At 38.0% G+C, this 24,998-nt stretch overlaps 1 protein-coding gene across 3 annotated transcripts in view; it reads left to right on the top strand.

Annotated features, from left to right (window-relative positions):
* The window catches only part of BMPR2 (bone morphogenetic protein receptor type 2), a 111,279-nt gene that overhangs the window by 73,789 nt on the left and 12,492 nt on the right, over nucleotides 1-24,998 (top strand). For all 3 annotated transcript variants that reach the window (XM_072875507.1, XM_072875506.1, XM_072875508.1), the window contains exons 4-10: nucleotides 11,989-12,099; nucleotides 12,616-12,707; nucleotides 14,753-14,983; nucleotides 18,990-19,104; nucleotides 20,738-20,898; nucleotides 22,665-22,812; nucleotides 23,784-23,920. In XM_072875507.1, coding sequence (XP_072731608.1) covers nucleotides 11,989-12,099; nucleotides 12,616-12,707; nucleotides 14,753-14,983; nucleotides 18,990-19,104; nucleotides 20,738-20,898; nucleotides 22,665-22,812; nucleotides 23,784-23,920 — 995 coding nt within the window. The remainder of the gene's footprint in view (nucleotides 1-11,988; nucleotides 12,100-12,615; nucleotides 12,708-14,752; nucleotides 14,984-18,989; nucleotides 19,105-20,737; nucleotides 20,899-22,664; nucleotides 22,813-23,783; nucleotides 23,921-24,998) is intronic.

The following is a 24,998-nucleotide window of genomic DNA, read 5'->3' as shown; positions in this document are numbered from 1 at the left end:
ATAACCGCAGTTGTACAGCACAGCTGTCGGGGCACCGCTGGGCTGGAACAGGCACCTGGGAGTAGGAGGCAAGGGATGCTTGAGCTGGCGCTTGTGCTGCGAGAAATGAACATCAAACAATGTCTGTATTTCATCTGAAATCAAGTACTTAGATCTGTAGAAGGATTTTGCATAAGTGCAAACTAAGGATTACTATTTATCATTATTGCCTTTTTCATCTTCATGTTATTTTAAAATAATCAGAATAACCTTTGAAGTTAGGGAAGGTACTGTTTTTCCCATTATATAACTGGCTAACACAAAGCACAAAGAAACAAAGTAACCTACCAAGAATCAGGCTATTCTGTATCACGGCCAGAAGCAGAACCCTAGTTTCTCTTTGCTTTGTATCTCAAGTTCTGGAAAATTTTTCTTTCCTTCAGGAAAAAAATGCATTTACACATATCTAACATACGCACTTGTGTGCCCTCATACAAGATGCAGTTATCTGTTTGAAGAAAGTCACTCCAGCTGATGCCTTGGAAACAGAAACTGCTTGTCAGTGGAGACTATTGATCTTGCTGGGGTCCTCCTGAGGTTAAAGCCTTTCTCCTCACAGAGCTGTTCTCACTGGTTCAGCTTCCGCCCCACTGAGTGCTAGCCATGCCTCTGTCTCCTCCTGACTGCTCTGTTGGGCTTGTCTGGTTTCCACAGCCTTTTCTGTCCTTAATTTCCTTTGCTTAAGGATGTCTCCAAATAGCTCCATCTCATATCTGTGAAGTATCTTTGGGAAGGAGGTTCTTCCGGCCCAGAAGCCAGCTGAATCTCCATTTAGGCAAGGATAGGGATAGAAGAAAATAGCCCTTGCTAAAGCCTCTTGGCTGAGGAGGAGAGACGGTTTTCAGCAGGAACCAGGAGGGGTTCAGCTGCTCCGCTGGCCTCCTCTGCTCTCTGGCATGGACACAGGGGATTGCAGCAGAGGGAGAGGAGTGTCTTCAGTGGTGGTGCTGTGCTGGATGGGAGCTGAACGAGGAATGGGAGTGAGAGAGGGAGACTGAAGAGACACTGGTGCTGACTGAACGAGAGTACCTAAGGTCTCGAGGAAAGGAAGGGAAGATACTGTTCACTGCGTTCCTTGGGGACCCTGGAGCGATTTAGGAGGGGGATTTTTGGCTGGCCCCAACTTCCCGCTTTCTGCTTCATCACTCAATTCCTTCTAACAATAATTTCATCTGGGAAATACCTGGTAAGACCAACCAGTGCAATGTTAGGGGGTGGGGAAATGTAATTATTATTGCTGTCTTAAAGTTACAGAAGACCTTTAAAATATTTTTGAAGTCCTAAAAAGAGAATCTGATAAAAGTTGCAAATTATATGTCAGTGTAGAGAAGATGACTGGGAAAAACAGGAGAGTATGAGGGAGGATTAATGGGAAAATGGGACATGTACTTTCATGTTAGACTTTGTCCTTCTAAACCATGATAGGAAGAGCTGGAGCAGATGCATACCTTTTGGAATACCATGGGTGTTGTTTGAATTGGCATTAGTCAGACAAACACAGTCTTTAGTAACCATGAATGCTTCTAAAATGTCAGACAGGTTTAACTCACAGCTCTGTAGCACATGCCTTCAGATTTAAAGTTACAAAACCTTTTACCTACAAGAATGTATGCCATACCAAGTTGTTCTGAAACTATAGAAAAATGTTCTTGAATTAAAGAAAGTAGGAAGAGCTAAGTTTTCGTACTAAAATATTTGCTACACTTGAGGATTACCCTTGAGGATTACAGTATTAAGCTGATTTAGGACATTAAATCTGAAGTACTAGGACACAAACCAGAAGTATAATGAAAGGTTTTGTCAGAACTCATTCTCACCCTATCTGTTTGTATTGATCTTGGGTTTTTACTTGAACAGGTTAGCTGCCTAAAATTGTGCTATAATTCAGATTTCGTGGCATGTTTAGGGAAATTATTTTGGAATAAGCACCCCGTACAATCATGTCCGTTTAAATCAGGTCATATTTCAGCGCCTGTTGCTAAGGTTGACAGGAAAAAAATATTCCTGAACATCAGTCAGAGGTGTGCAGCTTTATTGACAGGACATTAGTCCTCCGTGTACCTGCCCACACAGAAGCGGGGAGCGCAGAGCTGGCAGCGGGTGGAAGCAGCATCGTGCCTCTGCACCCTGGCTGGCTCTACCGACCGTAAACAGAGACACCCGCCGCTCCAATGCTGCTCCGGGGTGCATGCAGCAAGCGCCTGCTTGGACAGGCCCAGCTGCCCCGCGCTGCTTGGGCTTGGCTCAGCCTTCCCACTGAGGAAGTTGCTGGCAAGGAAGGGGACATGGGTTTGTAGGAGCAAGGGAGCATGACCGATTGGTAGACAGCATTCCTGGGCTTCGGAGCTCTCGAAGACATGAAAAATGCAGGCATGTGGGATCAGAGCTGACTCTTCTAAAAGATTTGGGGGTTTGGGGGGCTTTGTTTGTTTGCTCACCCATATAAAAATAGGCATTTTAGTGTTTTGATGTCATTTTTTGGACTCTATTTTTAGTGCCTGGGAACATTACAAACATGAAATATTTAGCTATTGAGCCGTTTGGATTTAAAATAACTTAAAATAGCTTTAAAGAGGTTTTATGAAGTACTCATTTTTTTCCATTGCAGCACATGCGGTTTTTGATCCAGTGTTTTTACAGAGGCTGGAAGAGTGCCATTATGTTAAAGCCGGTATTACTGTTTGGTTTGATAAGGAGGAAGTCCCGTTGGTCCAAGATCAATATAAGGGGATAATGTAAATGTTGTTTTCAGCCTTTTTATTAAAAAACATTTTTCTGACTATTTTATTTCAGTATAGAAGATGTCCCTAGTATGTGGTTAAGTGCCCAAATTAGCTTTCCATTAAGCTTGAAGGCAAGGTTGAGATGTACTCAAATGCAGTTTGCCTATAGAAGCGAGGTATTTCTTTTATCTCTGTAGTAACCGAGTATTTATCGGTATACAGGGAACTTCAGAAAGAGAAGCTAAATTTGTGTTTGTTTTTGCATTGCTATTCATTTTACATACATCATGATTATACGGGTCTATTCAGTAGTGTTAGAAATTACACTGAAGATGCTGAACTCACAGAAGGAAATGCAGAAAGAGAACTTGTGTTGGGTTTTTATCAGCTCAGGAAAGACTTCTGTATGAACATGACAAGCTGCTAATTCACCTCTCTGTATCTAGTCATCAAAGAAAGAGCCGTTAGGGATTGCATAACCCACTTCTCTGCCAAAGAAATTACCACACATGCTTAATTTTTAAGTTTCATCTATCAGTGCAGCCTTCAGTTTTCAAAACAAACAAAAAAGGCAAATCTAATACCCACAGCCTGGCTCCAGCTCAGGCGCTTGGTGGCAGCCGGTACCCCAGAGGAAGATGGAGGTGCCGGAAGGGATTCCAGCCCTTAGACCGCCTGGCCGCAGGGGCAGCACGGGAGCCCTCCTCTTCGAGACAAAGCCCAGAAAGCTCAAATCCAAACTACGTTTTCTGACAGCAGATTTTTAGAGAGAGATCTGCCCACTGAAACTCTGCCATCACGAATGACTGACTTCTAGCTGTAGAAGTCATTCCTTTGGAGCATGCTATGGAAAATAAATTATACAGCCCAAGCTGTATGATGTTTTGAGGCATTCTCTGAGGAGGCAGACGGGATCTGTGATGCATCGTTGCCAGGTCGTGATGTTACTGCAAGTCTCATGAGAGTCTGGTGCTTTCTTACAGCCCAGGTTCCATACAGCGATGTGATTATGAGAAAAATGAATTAAAATTTTAGCTCTCCTGATGTGGGGAAAAACATGAAAAGATGCATCATAAAGGACACTTCATGACAATAAGTATATAGGATTTTATATAAAAAGTTAAAATCACTCAAATATGATGATGCTAAGTGCACAGTGGAAACATATTGGTGACTGTTTAAACCTTTTCTTCAAATAATGGAATGACTGGAACCAAGTGCAAATTTTCTGCTTCTTCTAAGCCAATAGACTAGAAACCAGGGATTTGCTCTTACGTCCAGGGAAAACACATCCATTTTCAATTATGAAAGAAAATTGCCTTAGGGTTACTGGTTGGCAGGATTATTTTCTTAAAGAATGTTGTACCATCTCCCACAAAAAATACAGTTCCCGTTGCGCTTTTCATATGCGTGAGCACCAAGTGCTCAGTCCTCTTCCATAGAAATTTCCTTGCTAACTTCCTTGTGCATTTAGGTGCCTCCAAAAATTGTATGTGAAATAGTGTTCCTTACCTTAACTTTGGTTTAAGTATTGAAGGTGGTCACATTGTATACTATCTTATTACAAAATTTGGACATGGATTTTAATTTTATTAATAATTTGTCAAGCACTTACAGAAGGATGCAGCCTTACTTTGAATTTATGGGCTCATAAATCAGAATTAGGATAATAGTTGTTTTAAAACATGCACCTATAAAAGCTTAGGTGAATGGCAAAAGTTGCTTAGGAAATGCTATTTTTTTTCCTTTCATCGTTCTCAGCTATGCATAGGTTTAATGGAAAACTGGCAATAGCTCCTGCTGGAGTTCATTGTAGAGGTCTGGTATTCCGACCTTGTAGTTCCAGCTTAACTAAAAAATATGAGTTTAAATGCATTTAGTTAAATTGGTGAGAAGACTGTGTGATTGGGATTCTTGTTTGCATGTATGAGTCTGACCTATGTCCATGGTATCTAAAAGGCTACTAACATATTTCTTTGTTACAAGTTATCTGCTTTTTTTTTTTCTTTCACATTTTCTTCCCTGCACTAACTGAATTTAAGATTTCCTTAAAATAGTTTGAGTTGTTTTGGTATAGTGTTTATATTGGAGGCTTTCTTGTCATTTGCTCTAGCGTGATGAAGGCTTAACTCTCTTCCTGCGGGACAGTGGATCAGGAATGAGGTAGTGGTCAGTTGGTTGGAAAGAAATGTTGACTACTGCCCAGAAAAGAGGAGAAAAAAGACCTGATGAGGTGTTTTGGTTTGGTTGGAATGCGCTGCTAGAATACAAGAAGGGATGACGGTTTATTTTACACTTGGTGGAAGAGTCCTAGGACATGTTTGATATAAGCTATGTGTAGACGGAACAGATAAACAGATTGTGATTGAGATCTGTGGGCCCTCGGAAAAGGTTGCTAATTGTATATTTTTTCAAAGGACTGAGATCTTATCGCTGTCACGGAAGTTGTGCAGGGCCATGGTGAAAAGAAAGGTGACTTTAAAAGCAAGTAGAATTAATTATACTTGAAAAGTCACTTTTCCAATCTGCAGAGTCTATTTGCAGTCATCTGCAGCTAAAGGCCGTATTGCCCCCACACTTCAGCCTTCCATCTCATGCTGCGTTGGTGACTGAACTGTAAGGTTTCCCTCATGCTTCTGATCTCATCCTCAGTATCGTTAAGATTCCTTAATGGAAAAGCAACTTCTGCAACAGATTGGCAATGAACATATTGAATCTATCACATCAAAGAAATAGTTGTAGGATGGCGTGAAGACTCTGCTTCTTTCTAAAGCAATCTGTATGGGCACATCTTTGAGTCCCTGTGTAATTTTACTGACTTTGATCAGAGTCCATACAGCTGTAGTTGTTTTGAAGAATCAAATGTTACTGTTGTGCTGTGGAGGTTAAAGGATGGTGTTTTCCTTATTTGTTGGAGACTAACATTGCTACTTACTTGGTGATATGGCAATTTAAATAAATATTAATATTTTGGTACCTATTAGCTGTAAGACCGCTTGGCTTCTGATATATTGATACCAGAAATTCTGTGGGAACATAGATAATTATTTTTAAAACTGATTTTCATTATACAGAATAATTGTATGTTTCTCCAAAAGGTTTTTGTACAATGCTTATCTAAACTTAAATACACACATATATTTTCTAGAATTATTTACTACTGTGTGACAGATACACAGCTGTGAGTCATTTACATGAAGAGTAGGCAGATTTCTAAAACTTGAATGAAAAGCTTTAATAGCAATATAGAGATCTGGTGGAAATTTATGGGCAAATGTCCTTTATTATATGATCACCCCCATATAAATATGTAGCATTGAAACAACATTTCAAAGCCTAAGGTTTCATATTCAAACATTTAAAGATTAGAAGGAAACAACGTCATTGCTTTCACAGTTTTAAGGCCATCTCTTTGTGCATGTTTGGGTTGTGATACAGCCTTTAATTATACAACCAAATTTTTTTCCCATGGGATTCCTAGTTTTTCAACATGGCTAACATTCACTGCCTTTTCCCATGGCTGTCTTAAGACATCTCATCATAACAGTGATCTCTACGGTGTTCCAGGGAGCTCTTTGGCCATCGTGGTGTAGCACCTTTGGTATAGTGGTAGAGAGGAGTTTCCAGGACAGCTTTCAGCTGCTCTGAGGAGGAGACTATCCTTCCTTCTCCTTATTTCCCATTCCATTCACTTCATACCTTGTAATTTTAGTAATAGTATCAAGGGCAACAATCTGCTGAATGGTGAAGTAGGAAATGCGAAAACTCTGCATGGGTTCCTCACAGTTCATCAACCAGGCTGGAATATTTTATCTTTACAGCACAGACTTTGGTGCTTGAACCGACGCAATAACGTTGGCAGTGGTGGGTAGTTGATGCTTTATCTGGAGCGGCCACAGAGGGAAGATATATTGGGGTGGGGGGAACTGAGGGGATAGCTCTCTGCAGGTTTCACAGCATTTGCTGGTGGGAAAGGAAGATACAGGAATTGCGCATCCTCTTTCTGGCGCCCAGGGAAGAGTTCTGTAATGTTTACAGACTCTTTTGCCATTGGCTGTTGTTACCTGGTTTTGTCTCAGGTTTCTTTGATTTCTCAAAATGTTCTTTGGTAATAGGATAAATGCTAATTTTTAAATATGGAAACAGGAAGCATACAAAAGAGGCTTTCATTTTTGAAAGTTAAATTACAGAGAAATAAAAGAAGCAGCTTTTTCAAGCATAGGCACAGATTGGAATACTTTTGTGTTAATTAATATTACAAGCTTATGTTTATAGTGGAAGAGTTAATTTGAAGGAAAAATATTATTTCTCCTGATGCCATTAGCACTGTCAGCGTTCTTTATTCTGTGTCATTCCTGGGGAAGGTTAGGAAGGCAGCAGTAGACAACCTCCATGTGTGGCAATATTTAAGCTTAATTTTAAAAAATTAATTTACCAAAGATATTGTATAAATGTTTGGAAACTATTATGGCCCTGATGTCTGAGAGAAGAGAGAGAAATCCTTAATGTGGTAGAAGTGCCTTCAGGGAGTATCCGAAGTGCAGGGCTGGGTTCAGCCAGATGACTCACTTCTAACCGAGTAATAGAATCATTCCCCTTCACAGTTTGCTCTGAAATACATTCTCAATTATTTGTGTGTACCTTTGACAAAATTCTCTCCGTACACAGGAGCTGTTGTACTCGGGTTTTTGGAACCCAAAAACAAGCTCTTTATTGATGGTGAGGTCAGGACGCTTCTGGGAACGGTGGCTTGTTGGTTACCAGCTGCTCCCCAGCCAGAAGGAGGTCGTCTCTGTTTTAATGAGTCGTGCTTTGTTTCTTTTTCTTATTTAAATAAAAAAAAAAAAAAAACTTATACTCTTTGCTGTGATTTTTATTTGTGATGAGATTGGTGGACTTCAGAAAAATGTTGACTAGTATCAGAATTACTGGCAGAAATGTTTCAAGATAGAAGTGTGTACGTGCTGGGTGCCTTCTAAATGGCATCCTCACACTGCTGCTTGAAGAGTCGGGAGTCCTGTGAGAGGTGCTCTCCCTTTCCCATCCAAGTGGGATAAGAAGTTGGCTCTTAAGGTGTTTTGGGCCTTACAACAGTTTCTGTTGGTTTTAATTTTTTGTTTTGGCAGATTCTGGTGTAGATTGGGGAGCCTAAGTGGAAGTTGGAAATAAAAACCTCACTTATAGATAGCAGTGAAACAAGCAACTATGCTAACCTCTGCTTTCAGTTACAGTAACGTAAACTTGAGGAAGCTTTGCTGATACCTTCTGTGTACAAGTGTGGGTAGATTTTGGCTCAGCAGTTAGCTCCTTAATCATTGGATTTGCTAGAGTCTGCAGCTAATTCTGCTTAGCATATGCTATTGGGGTTTTTATGCTATACATTGGTTTGGGAATAATATTGAGATACCAGTGTTCTGGGTCTGAAATATTGAAGCCAGTGTTGGACAGTTTGTTTTTTGTTCAGTTTGTATTTGTCACTAAAGAAATACCCAAATATTGGTAATGATCCCCAAAACTCAAATGAGATTGTTGAATAGTAGTTATGCATGTTTAAAGTCAGTTCATACTATGACATGGTGAAAAAATACTGAAGATGTAGGGCAGGTGTCTTGTCATTGTAAATAAACTTTAAAAGCGGAGCCCACTGGTTTGGGAATGGGGTTGTTAATAGTTTCAGACCAACAAAGACTTACTTCAGAAAGTTTTGTTTGTGTTCTGTGATGCATCTGGAGCTACTAATATCAAATAAACTTTCATACTGAATTTCCTAGTCTTAAGGAGTCATGGTTGTTTCAGACAGGACTGTAAGTTCATGGAAGAAAACCTAAAAAGAAATTTGTATACGTGTGTATTTTACATTCTTATTTTAAAAGTGCCTAGGTCAGTAATTTAAAGGTCAATTTAAAGGTCAGTAATTACTTTTATTGACCCACGCTGATGTGCCTTTTGGTGAGTTAGTTAAAATGCATCTCCAAATACACCAAGAGAAATATGGCTTGTGTGCATATGTATATGTGTATATAAAATATGCATTATTTTACTTAAAAGTAGATAGAAGAGGAAATATGAACCTCTGCAAATGCCTCGAGAGGTCCTATCCGGTTTCGGCTTTGCTAGCATTTAAATGCCTCATGTAGGCATTTAAAGGCAAGTCAGCAGCTGGTGTAAAAGGCTAAAGATGAAATATATCCAAAGAAAGAGATGGATTGAAAAAATGAATTAGTTAATAACAGTCTTGCTAATCTTTGGAAGGCTTTAAAAATGGGTTGATAGGTGACATATCCTTTTTGTTCTATTCAAGAAAGATTGTTAATCTGACAACATCAAAAGTTATTAGTCATACAAAGCAGATAGAGGGCAGATAGAAATAATACTTTCTGTGGCATTTTTGGGGCCATCTGGGCTTTCTGTCATTGTGTTTGTTTTGTTCTTTTCTTTTTATGTAGATTTACAAGTAAAAGATAGTAAAATTGTCCCTGCTGGGAAATGGCTGGCCATCATATGCAGTGTTTTACCCACTCATATTGGTTTGAGCTGCATGTTACCACTCCATTGAGATGTTCAGTTACCCTTATTAAGAAATTTGTAATTATTATTAAATTTATGAATGTTGCTCAACAACCTGTCCGTAGTAACTCACACTGTAGGACTGAGTTGGCTGTTGGAATGTTGACAAAATTATTTTTAAATGTTTATAAGAATTAAAAATTGGTTCAAGATAAGCCAATCTAAGATTTGTTAAGAAAAAAATTGTCTGCTTAAAAAAAATTAAAACATTCTTTCCTGTTGAAGGCCAGGGAAGTTCTTTGAGGTTACCTGGTGGCTGCCCAGCTACCCACTAAAGATAAAAAGCCCCCAGAGGAGATGGTCCATCAAGGAATGAGAAAGCAACTATCCTTTTTCTCTGTATGTTTTTCTACTGCTGATCGGCACAAAACGTTGTTATTTGGAGATTTTCTAGTAGCTCTCCAGCCTGCATAATGCCACCATTCACAAGCTTCTAACAGGAGAAAGAGCAAGTGTGCCAGTGTGGCCAGCGCTGCTAAATAACCCGTGTTGCTCAGGATGCCCTTGCCCTGGGCCATGCTAGGAGTGGAGGAACAGCAAAATCCTGTTCCAGGGTAGAGGAGGGCCCTCATGATGGAGGCATGTTGTTAACCCTTTGATTCTAAGAAGAACTAAAGCAGAGCCGTCAAACTTAGGCATTAGATAGCATTTGGCAAAGAGTGGTGGAAACGATTACTGTACATCTAGCAATGGGAAGGTTGTAAATGGCTGCACCCTAGTTGTGTGGTCAAAGAAAATACAGCTGAAATTATAGCAAAAAGCCCGGCCCCTCAAAACCTGCATTTTCTTATTACATGCTAGGCACTATCTTGAACTGATGCAAAACCCCCACATTTAATATAGATTTTAAAAGATAAGCCAATAAAATGTAAATTCTATTCACAAAAATATGAAAGTCAAAATTAAGATTTCCCCACCAGCAATTATTCATGTAATATTTCATATAGCTTTGTATGAGGTAAGTTTCCTTTATGATGTTGTGTTTTTTAATATGTATGTACGTATGTATAAGTTTTGAATTTATAATTCAGATGAGAATTGTAACATGGATCTTTTAATCTCCTTGCAATAGAAGTCACAACTCTTTTTTCCACAGTACAGTGCTCTGTGGCAATAGCTTATTTTCTTAGTGAAACTTATTTTACCAAAACCAGTAGTGATGGTATTTCTTTTGACGGAACAAATTTAAATTTGATGGTGTCGTGATTATCACAAGCACCCTCTTATTTAAAGGGTTTATCAGATATGAGCTGCGTGTTATTTTGGTGGGTGATTTTTCACATACCTCCATCACAGCTGGAACTCTCTCTGCTATTGTTTTACCAGCTTTTTATTATTTCCTCCTACCATTATGGTTATGTAAAAATGGAAGCTGTTGTCTTTTAAATTTGCTTTCTCTTCTTATCTGGTTCTCTTGTGTCTGTCCAGACTGGGAACTGGAATAAGTGAATCATGTTTAATTTCTTTTAAATGCAGTTCAAGCAAAGTGAATTTGTCAGTTTATTCAGCTAGTGTAGACTGGGATAAATTGTATTTCGGTCTCACCTAAAAATTTACCCAATGTTTAAGCCTTGTGTGCATTTTATATTTTGTGGTTTTAGCATAGTTAGGTCTCATTACAGTCTTTTAAGGAGTACTTTTAGCAATATATAAGACAAGTTTAAACATAGTTCCCAAACTTGGTTTTGAAGCCAAAGTAAATGAGGTCTTGTAGTGCCACATTCCAGTGATTCTGACATCAGAGGAATATCTGCAGTAATAAATTTTAATATAAAAGTGGTTGGATTTTTATATGCCTGCAAGAAGCAAGACTGGGGTCTGATGCGGAGAAGCATTAAGCTAACCATTCAAGACACTAACAAATTTTTTCAAGAAAACTTTTTCCCCCTCTGGGGGAAAAAAAAAAAGAAAAAGCAAGATACTTACATTTTGACAAAAATCGAATGTTATTTTTTAAAAGGTTCAGTAAAACTAGTTATTTAGTTTTGTTTAGTGTTTTATAACATTTCAGGTTTCTTGATATTCTGCTGCAGTCTGTGGAGATGTCTCTGTCTTTTTGTGAATTGAGGAGTGAGAATTATGCTAAAAATTATCTGAGCACTGACACAAAACAAATCAAAACTGCAAAGTATTTTGAAATATTTGCACAAATGGACTTGTATCTAATGTATGTTGTAGATGTTTGAATACAAACATTCAGTATTCATCACATTTGCAGCATTATTAGCAAACTTTTTTCAGATTTTCGTTCTGGGGAAAAATAATTACAAAAAAAACCTTGTAAAGGTTAGAAACCTGATTCATACCAGGAAACTGGATTAAGGCACAGATAGCAGAGCAGGACTGCATCAACTTGGCCTTGTATGGCCGGGCTGAACTTTGCCAGCTAGAAAGAAGATTCACTTTCTGCTGTTGGTGCCTCTCTACAGTGGCAAGGGAAGACTGGGAAAAGCTGCCGATGAATGTGTGCTCAGCTGTGTTTGAGCTCATCAACTCTTTTGCTATCCCTAGATTTTAAGAAGAAGAAGAGTTTAGTGCAATGTCTTACAAGCTAGAGTACAGTTTTTTTTCCTCATTGTTGTAATAACAATTACATGTTTTATAGTGCTGATTCTTTCAAATTTACAATTAAAAGAGTCTTCATCTTGTTCTCTTTCAGATTCTTCTCATTCTTTTCATCGAGATGAAACTATAGTTATTGCCCTTGCATCTGTGTCTGTACTGGCTGTTTTGATTGCTGCTCTGTTCTTTGGATACAGGATGCTTGCAGGTAGGGTTTGACAGTCTTTTTTTTTTTTTTTTTTTTTTAGTTGTTCTTTTGACTGTTTCTCAAAGTTATACTTCTGTCTTCTGTTCTCCCCAGTCCCTATTATATGTTTGTATGTAATGCTCCCCTTTCTCCTCTCTGACTCTTTATGGTGATACCCCTTTCATATCAGTCCAGAGAGATTCATGATTTCTCCAAGCTGGCATTTTTCTTCAACAAATCCTCTCCTCAGCACAGCTTAAATGAGACTGTGAACATGCTTTACAGTTTTACAGTTATTGCCAGTAACATTCAATTATCAAAATAGTTGTGTAGCAGATAGCCTTTACTTTGTAGCTATCAGCACCTTTGCTGCTGATTTTACTGACTCCGAGAAGATTTTACAGGATTCCTTTTTATTTGTTATGTCCTTGCCTACAATATGTATTTCTGACAAGTCCCAGGTAAGTTGTATTGTTTTCACTTGTGGCATGGCAAAAAAAGGAAACTGTCTGATTCCCTCCCCACCCCCTTCCACAGGAGACCGTAAACAAGGGTTGCACAGTATGAACATGATGGAGGCAGCAGCATCAGAGCCCTCGTTGGATCTGGATAATCTGAAGTTGTTGGAGGTAAATGTTCAACTCGGTTTCTTAATCTTCATTTTTATTCAATGTACCGCTTGTGGTCGTATCACCTCCCAGGTATAGTTACAGAAATAAATGTATCAGTGCTCCTGTAATGTTTTCTTCTGAATCACAGTTTAAAGAAGAAAAGAAAAGAAAAAAAGAAAAAAAGGTTACCGCAGTTACATTTTGCCTGGTTTTGTTAGTAATATTGTTGGTATTAGCTAGAATACGTTCTACCTTGAGAAGAAAATACTAAACACTGGGAGGTAATAGGGGAAATTGGAAAGTGCTGTATTTCAGCATTGCATCAAAAGATCCATCTTTTTGCTTGACACTGATCGCTTTAAGTACAGTATCCTACCGTAGTCATTTGAAATGCTTTAGTAACACTATTGGAATATAGAATTTACTTGTAGATAGGGCACTGTATTTCAGTAGTGATGCATTTATGTATAGTCATTCTTCACAGTGGGGTACTGTCTATCTCCATGGCAACTAGAGGCCAACCAGAACTTTCTACTCAGCTTGGTATTAGATGTATCATCAGAAAACTGCAAAATGTTATGCTTTCAATTGGCATGCTTGATAGAACTTACAGAATTTTTAAAAGCTTTTAGCCAGAAATAAATCAGTAGAATGACTGAGAGAGATTGAGTGGTACTTTTCTTCTTTTTGCCCATTAGAAATCACACCTAGAGATGCAGGCTGCAGACATGCAGTGTGGTCTGGGCTAATGGTGACAGCAGACTAATCAGCAAAGAAGCTTGGTTGCCTTCTGCCAATAAAAAAGTACTTGAGGCAGAGTTTACAAGAGTATAAGGATGTGTATTGTAGAAGTGTGCAAAGCCCCAAATAAAATTACTCGTACTGATACGCAGTCTTGGAAAAAGCAGCGACTTTGTTGGTGGCGAGATCTGCTATGGGGTCTTCTGTCCTCTTTCTTAAATCCTAAGGAGCCGACTCCTCATCCCCAGTCATAGGGTGTTGCAGAACAAATTGTCTTAACCTGTGCTTGCCTTTTCACGTCTCTGTGGGTAGAATACATTCCGGGTTTTTACCTTGAAGTGACTCGCTGCTGCTTTGCAATCCAGTGACATGGAAGGACTGAGAAATGGAAAGTGTGTCTGTTAAAGGATACTTTATTGTTGAAAACTTTGCTGTTAGACAATTTTATTGTCTTTAGAAGCATTACTTTTGTAATCACTTCTGCTTTCTGTTCCTCCTCCATTTGTAAGTATTTAAAAAGTAAAAAGATACTGGTCCATGAAATGCGTACAGTTTCATGTCTAGGTCTTCCTGAAAATTATTTGAATTGAATAGATGCTTAAATTCATATGTAGTTAGAATTTTTTGAGCTTTAGAAACTAGAACTCTTCCTGAAGGTGGTCCTGCGTTTTGGTTTAGAGCAGAGATCGCATCTTTCTTCAGTTGCCATGGAGATGGGAAAGGCCATTCTGTGAAGACTGTCTAACGTAATGGGAGCTAGAATAAAGATTCACAGGTAGTAAGGAATTATAATTATTCCTTTCTGTTAAAACCTGTTTACCTCTTTTGGTATCTATTTTGCACTACAAATGCATATATTGTTAGTACTAACCTAAAAGGTACAGCTTATAAAGCTATCCTAAACCTAAAATGATTAGCTTGATGTCTGTGATCTCTGGAGTTAATTAAAATTGATCACATAAAAGCTATAAATGTTTAGTAGGCAAAAGTTTAATAAGATAATTAGCAGCACAAAACACATGGATTTTATTGATTCTGTATGTAAAACTGCTGAATAGATTATTTATGATTTATTTACTGGGTATTCAGACTATAGATCAATTCAGTAAGATCTAAGTTGGCCTGTACTGAGGTTTCCAGCTCCAAAATAGCTTTTATGACAGCATTCTAATGCTAGTTTTCAATACAAAATTCACTATATTCACTATTTTTTTTATAGTGTAAGTCAGTATAAAAGTTGGTGTACAATCTTTGTAGAGTGAAAACTTGATTTTCGTCTTCACTTATTATTTAGTGAACTAATTACTTACTTTTTTTTGCAGTTGATTGGCCGGGGACGATACGGAGCAGTGTATAAAGGCTCCCTAGATGAACGTCCAGTTGCTGTGAAAGTATTTTCTTTTGCCAATCGTCAGAACTTTGTCAATGAGAGGAACATTTACAGGATTCCACTGATGGAACATGACAACATTGCCCGCTTCATTGTGGGGGATGAGAGATTCACTGCAGATGGCCGTATGGAATATTTATTGGTGATGGAATATTACCCCAATGTAAGTGCTTCAAAGAAATCAATTGGATTGGTTTAGATTCCTAAGAATAGCCACATAAAAAGGATGTACTTTAGTATTTGCCAGTGTTTTTCATTGCTGCTTCTTGCAGAGTAATGTAAAAATAATCCATATAAATTACAATTTTAATGAACCTTAGTGTGGTTTCCTGTAATACCCTTTAAGATTTCCCAGTTAGTGCTAGCAGATGTAGTCTTAGCTGTAGTGTTTGCTCTTGGTTATGGTGCAGATTTTTTTAGTCAACTGTGCAATATTCAAGGACAGAATTTGAAGAGTTGTTTTTACTTAAAAATAATTCCATAAATTTAAAACTTCTTAGTATTAAGACATTATATCTCTGTTACAGTAGTTAAGACCTCACTCAGTAGCTGTAAATGGTGGGGTTTTTTACAATGAAACATAATAGATCCAATACTGTTGTCAAACTAGTTTGTGGTACTATAAATCATGTTGGCTTCTTATCCTGTTATCTTCTTTAAAGCTTTCTGTGGCATACCATCTTTATTTTGCTGTACCATATATTGATGATGCAGGACAAGTCTTAAGAAGGCAGACTTACTTTCCAGAACCTTATCTTCAAATCTCCTTAGCTAACGGAATGCTTACATCCCTCAAATTAATTGATTTGAGTTCCTAATACTGTGTGTGTGTGTGTACACACGCATAGAAACAAGAATGTTTTAAAAATACACAGCATGAATGTGAAATGCTTTCATGAAAAATCATAAAATGTAAGGTATAGGGGGGTTACATATATGAAAATGCAAAAAATTATGTTTCACAATTTATCTTGGGGGTTTTTTGTTGTGCATGGGAAAGAACTTTAATTGTTCAGTTAAATAAGTTTTTTAATTAGCTTTTCGGTCTCAAGTAAGTGAACTCATATTTCCTCCAGCGTTTAAAGGTGATGGCTAAGGCCTGATTTGTTATGGGGACAGTAGGACAAAAGCTGCTTATTCAAGTAGCAAAAAGAAACAGAACACTAATAAATAAATAGTAAGGCCTGTCTTAGGGTGTTTTCGGCTCTACGTATATGCTTGTGTTGAAAGTTAAATGCATGCTTGTATATAAATATTTAAATATATATGCAAATTTAAGGCAATATAGCACTTCACAAATATATAAAGAGTATCTTAACTGAAACTTTTAAGTGAGAACACACTTGATCATGTCAGTTTATAAGAGATGAGCATCTAAGAAGCGATTGCAGAGACTAGAAATGACCATAGAAAAAGCTCAGTCGTGCCCATACCAGATGGACAGTGGCAAAGCACGTCAGCTCTGGCCTGCTCTGGCAGAGTAGGCTTATTTTCAACTAATTGAGTTAAGTGAAATCAAGTGAGTATTCTGCTCCTGGGAGGGCATAGCCTAACTGTCTTAACAGGTGATCTGTTTTTGCTGTTTTCTTGAATGAAAGGATTTTCAGCTGAAATGTAATTTGATTGAAAATTCTCTCTTGTTGCTTATAGAAACAGGATCCGTTAATGATCTGATTAAATGCACAGATCAGGCTTATGACATCATATTATCAGATTCTTTCTCAATATGGTATTAAGAACAGCAAGATTAGTCTAAAATCAATCCACTGGTGGTTTGGAAGTCATTGGAAAAAGTGCACAGCAGGTGTAATTAATGCACAGTGTGATCCTTAATTCAGTGAGCAGATGTTCTGCTGTACGTGGAGCTAACAGCAGAGAAGGAACCTTGCTGTGGCAGCCCTACGAAAAGGGAATTGCACCGTTCAAACTGGAGCCATAAATCTTATTTCAGTAAGGAGTAACCCATACAAGATGTGCAGGTGAAATACTCCCCATCCAAAACATCATTCTCCCTCAAAATACTTTTATTCTTGGAAATAGGAACACACAAACCAGAACATTTTCACACAGAAAATTGTTCTTGGTGTTGCCTCGGTGAAAGTGAGACAGATAGGTTTGACTCAAATTGTGTTATTATCCAGACGTGCCTTCAGACCAAAGAAAGTAGGTGAGCAAGTAATAAGAGGAAAGATACATGTATTTATCAATCAACGTGCTATTCTGATGGTACTCTGAGGTGTGGCAGGTGAATACGCAGTAAGTTGTAAGGGATGACATATTAGGAAATAGGTAATAGCCACAGAATTGTCCCTCCAGTAGTCAGACATTCATGTCTTTTTAGAACAATAGAAAAACTGTTGTAAAACAGATAGAATCTTATGATTGTTAAAACAAAAACATCAATTTTATCAAAAGTTATAATCAGAACAAATGTCCCCAATTTAACATGTAACTCATGACTCTAACAAGAATAATCTTAATTACAAATATATATCTCTCTAAATCTTGACTAAAACTTCTCCTGGTTATCATTTATATTGAACTTCACTAAAAGCATAAAATCACAGCCCTCAGCTAGCTTAAAAAATATGTGGTGGCTAGCAAGCTCTGCAGCAGAAAGATCTTGAAGTTGGTTTGAGATCTTTATACAGTGAGTGTTTCCCAGTCACACCGTGACAACAGTCCTGTGGCCTCCCTTTAGAATGGGCTGGAATCTCAACCCACTAAGCCAAGAAAATCCGTTACCGCACCCAAGTTGCTGGCAGCTGGAGGCTAATAAGAGTGTTTGTATTTCTTAAAAAGCTTTAAATAATAAGAAAAAAATGTAAAATTATTTAACTCATCTCTAGGTGGATTCTCAGCTTTTTTTTTTCTTACCACAATCTATTTGAAGTTCATATAACAGCATTTTAAACAATGAAAAAAAAAATGCTTGTGTAAACCTGTATGAGTGACATTTGGTCTGTGTTTTCACCGAGGAGGTTATCTATCTATGGGTTCCTCGTTCTGCACAGGCTAAGTCTGAAAAGCTGTAAGACTTTTGTAATTCTATTAAGGAGTGTCAAGAACTTGGTTTTCGTTTTAGCATTGGATTAAAAAAAAATCTTATGCTTCGGTCGTTTTAAATTCTGGTATCTGTGTGCCTCCATCTGAACTGTGCATGCGTTACATACCTGAATGTCAACTCCAAATGGACTGAAATGGCATGTGCCAGATTTTTTTTAACCAAATGTTACATAACTAATTTTGCAATAAAGTGTTTTTAGTTGCAGCCATGATAAGATGTTACACATTGGTGCATCTTTAAGATTACAGATTTAAATAGGCAAAACCATGGTAGTTTGTAGTCATAAAAAACCATTATATTGTAATATGTATACAGAGACAGCTGGACGACTTGTTCTTCATGCATGGGGATTTAGTTTGTTTAAAATGAGGATATTGTCATTGGGGACTATGTGCATAAAAACTGCTCAAAGGTGTCATAGTTTGCAGGATCTGGCTCTCGTTCAGATAGCAGTCTCAGTTTCTAGAATATCTCGGTATCATAATTGACACCCTTCCTTCTGGTTTTCATGGAGATTCCACCACCAATTACTAAAAAAATCAAGCATTTTTCACATTTAACTTCCCTTTCAAGAAAAGGGGAACATGACATTTTTTTTCCTGTTTCTTCAGGGCGTGTGGGCTCGCTCCTATTCTGAATTGCCTTTGGGGTTTTTTTGTTTTGATATATAAATAGATTATGGCAGGGGAGATGTTGAGTATTCTTCTCTAAGTGCTAATGGTTTAAAGACCACTCCTTAGTAACCCAGGCTATTATGCCTGTAGTTACCTTTCTTCTTCTGTTGTTCAACAAGACTTTTTCAGAAGAATAAATCAAGTGCATGCTTTGCTTTTTTTAATAATTAATATCATTATTCCTAAAGGAAATCCCTGTTATTTTGTGATAAATTTTCTGTTCCACTTGTTTAGATAAACGAAATGGTAGCACTAGAAATTAATGAAACTTTGGTCCAATCTTGTGTTTTAGAACATCCGGGTAAACACAGAAGCAGTTGCAGGATTACACCTTTCAGGAGCAATGGATAAAACTGACTTTCCTAAAGATTTTGAGTTATTCAACTGGGCGATGGATTTAATCCAGTATTTATCTATTTTTTTTTTAGGGTTCTTTGTGCAAATATTTGAGTCTCCACACAAGTGACTGGGTGAGCTCCTGTCGTTTGGCACACTCTATAACTAGGGGCTTGGCATACCTGCACACGGAGCTACCTCGAGGAGGTAAGGCCAGGAAGGGATGCCAAGATGTTCAAGATACTCTATTTCTATCAGGTAGTAGATTCCTGCCTTTCTTTTTTCTCTGTGACAGCACGGTGAGTAGGAAATGATGACTACAAATAGAGATTACTCAGAACTTCTGAGATGTTCTTTCCTTCTGAACAATCCCACGTTGTGGGCTGCATCTGTGACGCTTGTATGAAAACATGGAGTAAGAGCCAGCGCAGCCCCAGAGAAAGGCAAGAGGAGGAGGCAGAGTTGTGCAGTGCTGCTGTATCATGGCAACAGATCACTGAAGACCTGAAGCACTGGGTGTCTGTCTAGCAGAGAGCAAACAGATGGGGTGTTCTGTTTGTTTTTGCAGTTCAGACACAAATCACCAAAGCAATTTTTAGTTTGTGTGTGAACTGTATACACAAAGAGAAATAACGAAATCTTCTAACTCCACTGTAGTTTTATTTATCATATCCCTTGATTTTTGTCTAAGGGTGTGGGCCTAGTCTTCGCTGTGTACAAACAATACTGCTGGACTTCTAGTGTTTTATTAGAGCACCGGATGGGACAACATATTGATTTATGTCTTTATATCTCTGCTTGTGTGCTTCAGCCAGCATTTCAGCAGCTGAAGTATCATGATTATAAAGCAGATATCCTGACATCTGTGATGTATCAGGCTGCAGAATATGGCCTGGCACTGCAGTGTTAGCTTTTTGGCAGTAAATAAAAGGATGTTATCACTAATTCTATGTTAAGGTGCTAAAGTTTGGATTAAAATTCCAAACTATGTATCTCAAATGTTAAGCATCAACTCTAGCAAAGAATGACAACTGAAGATGCCGTTGAAAGTGCAAGGCTGAAAATACCTAAATCAGTATTCCTATGTGCCATTGAAACTGCAGCTATCATCTTAATTTCATCATTTCGAAATGTGCAGACAGGTGTGTCCATTAGCAGCCAGAAAATGTGTAAACCTTCCATCATAAAGAAGAGACAGCCATAGGCTGGTCTATGAATGGTAGGAAGGCACTCATGGAGTAGAAGAAATTCTACAGTAGAACTGGTTCTATAGTGCTGTCTGCTTTAGTAACAAAATAAATTACATATGAACTAGGAACAACTGAGATTATTCTTTGGAAAAGATCAGATCCTTTGCAAGATGAAGGAGATGTTCAGACTCTCTGGAGTAATATTGTCTACATATTGTCTGAATAGGTGCCAATCGCAGTCATAACATAAATAGTTGGTGCCGTATTTGACCCAGGAGCGTGGATATGAGAGAAAGCATTTGGAATGGCTGTCAGGGCTGTGGCAGCAGGTCTGTGCTTAAGTGCACTGTGTCTCCCCTGCCAAAATCATGCTGAAATATCCCTTGGAAAGAAGCTTATTGGCAAACACTAAAACTGTATATAGCAGTAGCCTAATATATTGTATAGATACAGTGAAACTCTGAATGCCAGTCAGTTTTCTATAGATAGCATACCGTGGAGCTCATTATAAAGAAGCAAAAGTATTAGCTTTCTAAAAGATAAGTTGATTTTCTGTTTATAATAGCTGAGCAGACATAATGAGGTTCTCTCATTTCGCCAAACAGTAGAACTGCTCAAATAGTAACAAGCACTTCCATATGTCCAAATAGACCATTACAAACCTGCAATATCCCATCGTGACTTGAACAGCCGCAATGTACTGGTAAAGAATGATGGAACATGTGTAATTAGCGATTTTGGACTCTCCATGAAGTTAACTGGAAACAGACTGGTACGCCCAGGTGAGGAAGATAACGCAGCCATTAGTGAGGTAAGTAGAAATGAAGATAAACCGGTGTATAAAGGAAGACAAACTAGTATGGAAGTAACACTGAGAAATAATTGTTTCTGTTGTTACAAGGTGAATGTTAAGGTGGTACAATTCCTCTAAGGGGAATTGCTGCAATGTGGGTGAGAAGTGGCTGAAACCTTGATAGGAAGAAACTGGTTTTATTCTCAAAACACTCGAAAACAAACGTAGCATTTTGAAAGGTGATAGATTGGCAGCCCTGGAGACTGAAGTTTTCTGGGTGAGATATGAGAAGATGCAAGGTAGGTTTGGTTGCCATGTTGTTTGTGATGGTGTGGTACAGGTCCCTTCAGTCTTGTACTGCAAGTATGAACTGAAGACCAAACATTCTTTGGTGGTTTTGGTGTTAATTTTTCCGAAATGGTGACATACTGCATTCTACATCCTACAACCATTTCTCTGTATGTCATCTGCAATTTTCTGGACTTTAAATGGATACATCTGGGAGAGTAAGTGCATGTAGAAAGACATGGACCAACTGAGAAAGAACAGGGACAAAATAACAGGGGATGCTTGAAAGAGTACCTTATAGGAAAAGATGAAAGAGTTAGGGTTGTTTAGGAAAGTAAAGGCAGAGACAGGTCTCCAAATACGTAAACAGCTGCTACAAAGAGAAAGGAATAAACGGTTTGCATTCAGTGTGGATAGGACAAGGGGTAATGGGATTACATTGTAGGATGAAAAATTTGGGTTAGTTACGAAGAAACCTTTCTAATGTGTACAGGGCAGCCAAGGTCTGGAATGGACTGCTGAGGAAGGCTATATAGAATGTGCATAATTTTATGAATTTAAGGAACAGATTGGGAAAACATCTGCTAGGAGTGGGCTAGAATGGATTCTGGGCAGAAAGAAGAAACTGATTTCTTAAGTTTTCTTTTTTATGATGCTATGATTCAGAGAGTGGGGTTTTTGTTGTTGTTTTCTTTTTGTATAAGCATAAATACCCTGACACCTGAATATAGGCTACTGAAATACAGTGAGACTATTTTAAACAAAGAGTGAAAGTCCCTAATGGTTCAGTATATTTGTTGTCTTTATGCTTTTACAAAAAAACTTTACATTTCATTCAAAGAATGTGTTTCTCAGTGCTAATCACCTTCCCTTAGAAAGCAAGTGCTACATTAATAATACCTAGTGCACAGGTCCTCTTTTTAGATCTCCCCTTACTGAACACAGAAACAGGGAAGCTACTATTTGAAATGCAGGGATATGGAGTAGTCCTGTGACAAAATACTGTCCTACAAGTATGAGTGATTGCTCTAATCTAACATTTCCTAGTGGAAATGAATAGATATCTTCCAAGGCTGTTAATAACCATTGACCATGGAAGATGTAGGGGAGAGCCTTGCTGACAGTCCAGGAATTAAGAGAACAAGTTCCTTGTTCGGCAGCATCCTCTTCCATTACGATGCATACCTTGGTGTTTCACAGAGTAATTTCAGGAAAAAGAAATATTTCTGCTATATTGTATTGCATATGAGAATATTGAGTAAGGGACAAAATTATTTTGTTTTGGTACATACAAAAAAGTGACAGAGTAGGGGAAGGGTTTTATTATGACTAGGCTCCTGATAAGAGTCTAGAAGCTGAGGACATTGATTAGAAGGGAACTGCATTTTCTTTAACTGTAGAAAATATCAAAGTAGGGTATTAAAAAAAAAAATCCATAATAAATGGAATTTGGAAATTGCTTCCTGATTTGAAGCTTTGATTTTATGTTTTTCCAGGTCGGTACGATCCGCTATATGGCTCCGGAAGTGCTTGAAGGAGCAGTGAACTTGAGGGACTGTGAATCTGCTTTGAAACAAGTAGATATGTATGCGCTAGGCCTTATCTACTGGGAGATATTTATGAGATGTACAGACCTCTTCCCAGGTAACTAAAAGAACTGGAGAAAACATAAGAAGTAGAAAGTGGTACCAGCAACCAAAGCTACTCCCTAGCCATAGCTTTTTAAAGTGAAGAAGGGAAGTAATTTTCTCAGTTGTTTTTGCCATTAAGTCGGTGCCATCTAGCGTTCAAGATGGTTGTTGTCAATACAGTGTATTTGAGGGTGAAGCATGGCTCAATCTGAAAGACTTTAAATTACCTGTTTAAGCAGTTTGCAGGCCCCATGGTAAGTACAATTTGAGCATTATTATTATTATCATTATTGTCCAGACTTGACAACCATTGAGGGTTGGGCTGATAGCAAAGGCAGTACTTCCAGTTCTTAGAACTGGTAAGAGTGCTGATGTGTCTGTCAGACTTTCCTCGTGAAAGAATGGATGGGAAAGTGCTGTCATTTAACGTAGCTTTTAGTCAGCCGTACTTTTATTTATACTAGTGACATTGAAAATTCAGGGAAATCCTCCATACTTATAAAATAAAGCAAGAGGAAGTAGACTTCTAGAATTTAACACATGAGATTGTGTCACAACCACCATCTTGTTCCCAAGATAAAGCATGTACAGTTAATCTGACATGCAGCATTCTCTCTGTAGTCAAACAGTTGCACTTTATGTGCAGAGACTTGTAATCTCATTGGGCTTCCTCCCAAATGAAGTACGTGAATATATTCAGTCAACGACGTTTCACAGAAATAAAGTGTCATCCTCAGGCTCTAAGACATTATGAATGTGCCACTCAACCAGCAAAGTTTGAAGATGCTATCCTTTGAGAGGTCGCTGAACAACACTTAATTCGTTTGCAGTTAATTCAGCTTTTTTTGTGAAGTTAGACTTTGGGGGAAAGTGGAGAACATCTCGACAGACAGCAACTTTGATACTGCCTTTCATCACCTGAAAGCCCTTGCACTGCCTTTTAATCTGTGATGTTTTTTTTTTCTTTCTTTCTTTTGCTAACAGGGGAATCTGTGCCAGAGTACCAGATGGCTTTCCAGACAGAAGTTGGAAACCATCCTACTTTTGAAGATATGCAAGTCTTGGTGTCTAGAGAGAAGCAAAGACCAAAATTCCCAGAAGCGTGGAAGGAGAACAGCCTGGTGAGATAGAGTATTTTCAAAGAAACAATCATATAACCACCTATAGGGCATACTCACTTCTTAAAAGCAATTCTTGAATACTTTTTCTTTCTTTTTTTAATTTTTGTTAGTATTTAAAGATTGGGAGCTGCTTCTGTCTGGAATTCTTAAATATTGAATTCAGTTTTTAAAAAGCCATTGACATGAAAGCTAGATTTCTTTTAAAGAAAAATACCATGATTATTATCGGATGCTGAAGTGTGATACACAGAAGATAACTTGTTATATTAATGGTTAGACAGTATCTGTAGTATTATGCATGAAGTGCCTTTATGTTCTATGTATGCTGGATGAGAAACAGAAAGGCATTTTCTGCCTTTTGACATCTTATAAACTAATAGCACCCTAAAATAGTTGGCAAAAATGTAAATATATTCTTCCAAAACTAAAATCTATAAACATTGTAATAAACTTTTTCTGAAGTTGTATAGTCCTCAGAATTTGCAAAGCTACAGTTTCTAGCAATCATTTCATTATAACTACATTAGAAATTTTATATGGCTTCATTTGATCTGCAATTTTTATTTTCAAGACTATAAACATAGTAATGTTTGTTGTTTAGTATAGCTATGGCTTAGAGCCTTGCTTGCTGCTGCAGGCCAACAAGTTACAGCAAGTCAGCTGAACTCTGGTAAGAGACTGTGTGCTTGCTTTCATCTGCAGCAAAGGTGAGGTAATGCAAGTCCCCTTAGCTTACGGGGGGGTGTTTGTCTTTTATTACAAGCGAAGTGAAATGCAGTTACTGGCTTCCACCTGATACATGGTAACTTCTTTAAGCTAAATAGCTTGATTGCGAGTATGAAAATGACATATTTGACTCTTACTTAAAAGATACTTTTAGTTATTCCCTTACTGAAATTGTGCTCTTCAATGTTCAGAGATTTTGCTAGTTGATAAGTATGTAGCTACTGTGCAGATAATAGGGAGCCTAAGGCCTCATCTGTGCTGGTACTTGTTAATATGTATGAAACCATTTTCAGAGAGGAGCATAGCCTCCAGTATTAACACTGTTGTAAAACATGTTGTAACTGAGTTGAGA

Source organism: Ciconia boyciana, chromosome 10, assembly GCF_034638445.1.
Source record: "Ciconia boyciana chromosome 10, ASM3463844v1, whole genome shotgun sequence".
NCBI lineage: Eukaryota > Metazoa > Chordata > Aves > Ciconiiformes > Ciconiidae > Ciconia > Ciconia boyciana.
This window is presented reverse-complemented; position numbering and strand designations above follow the sequence as displayed.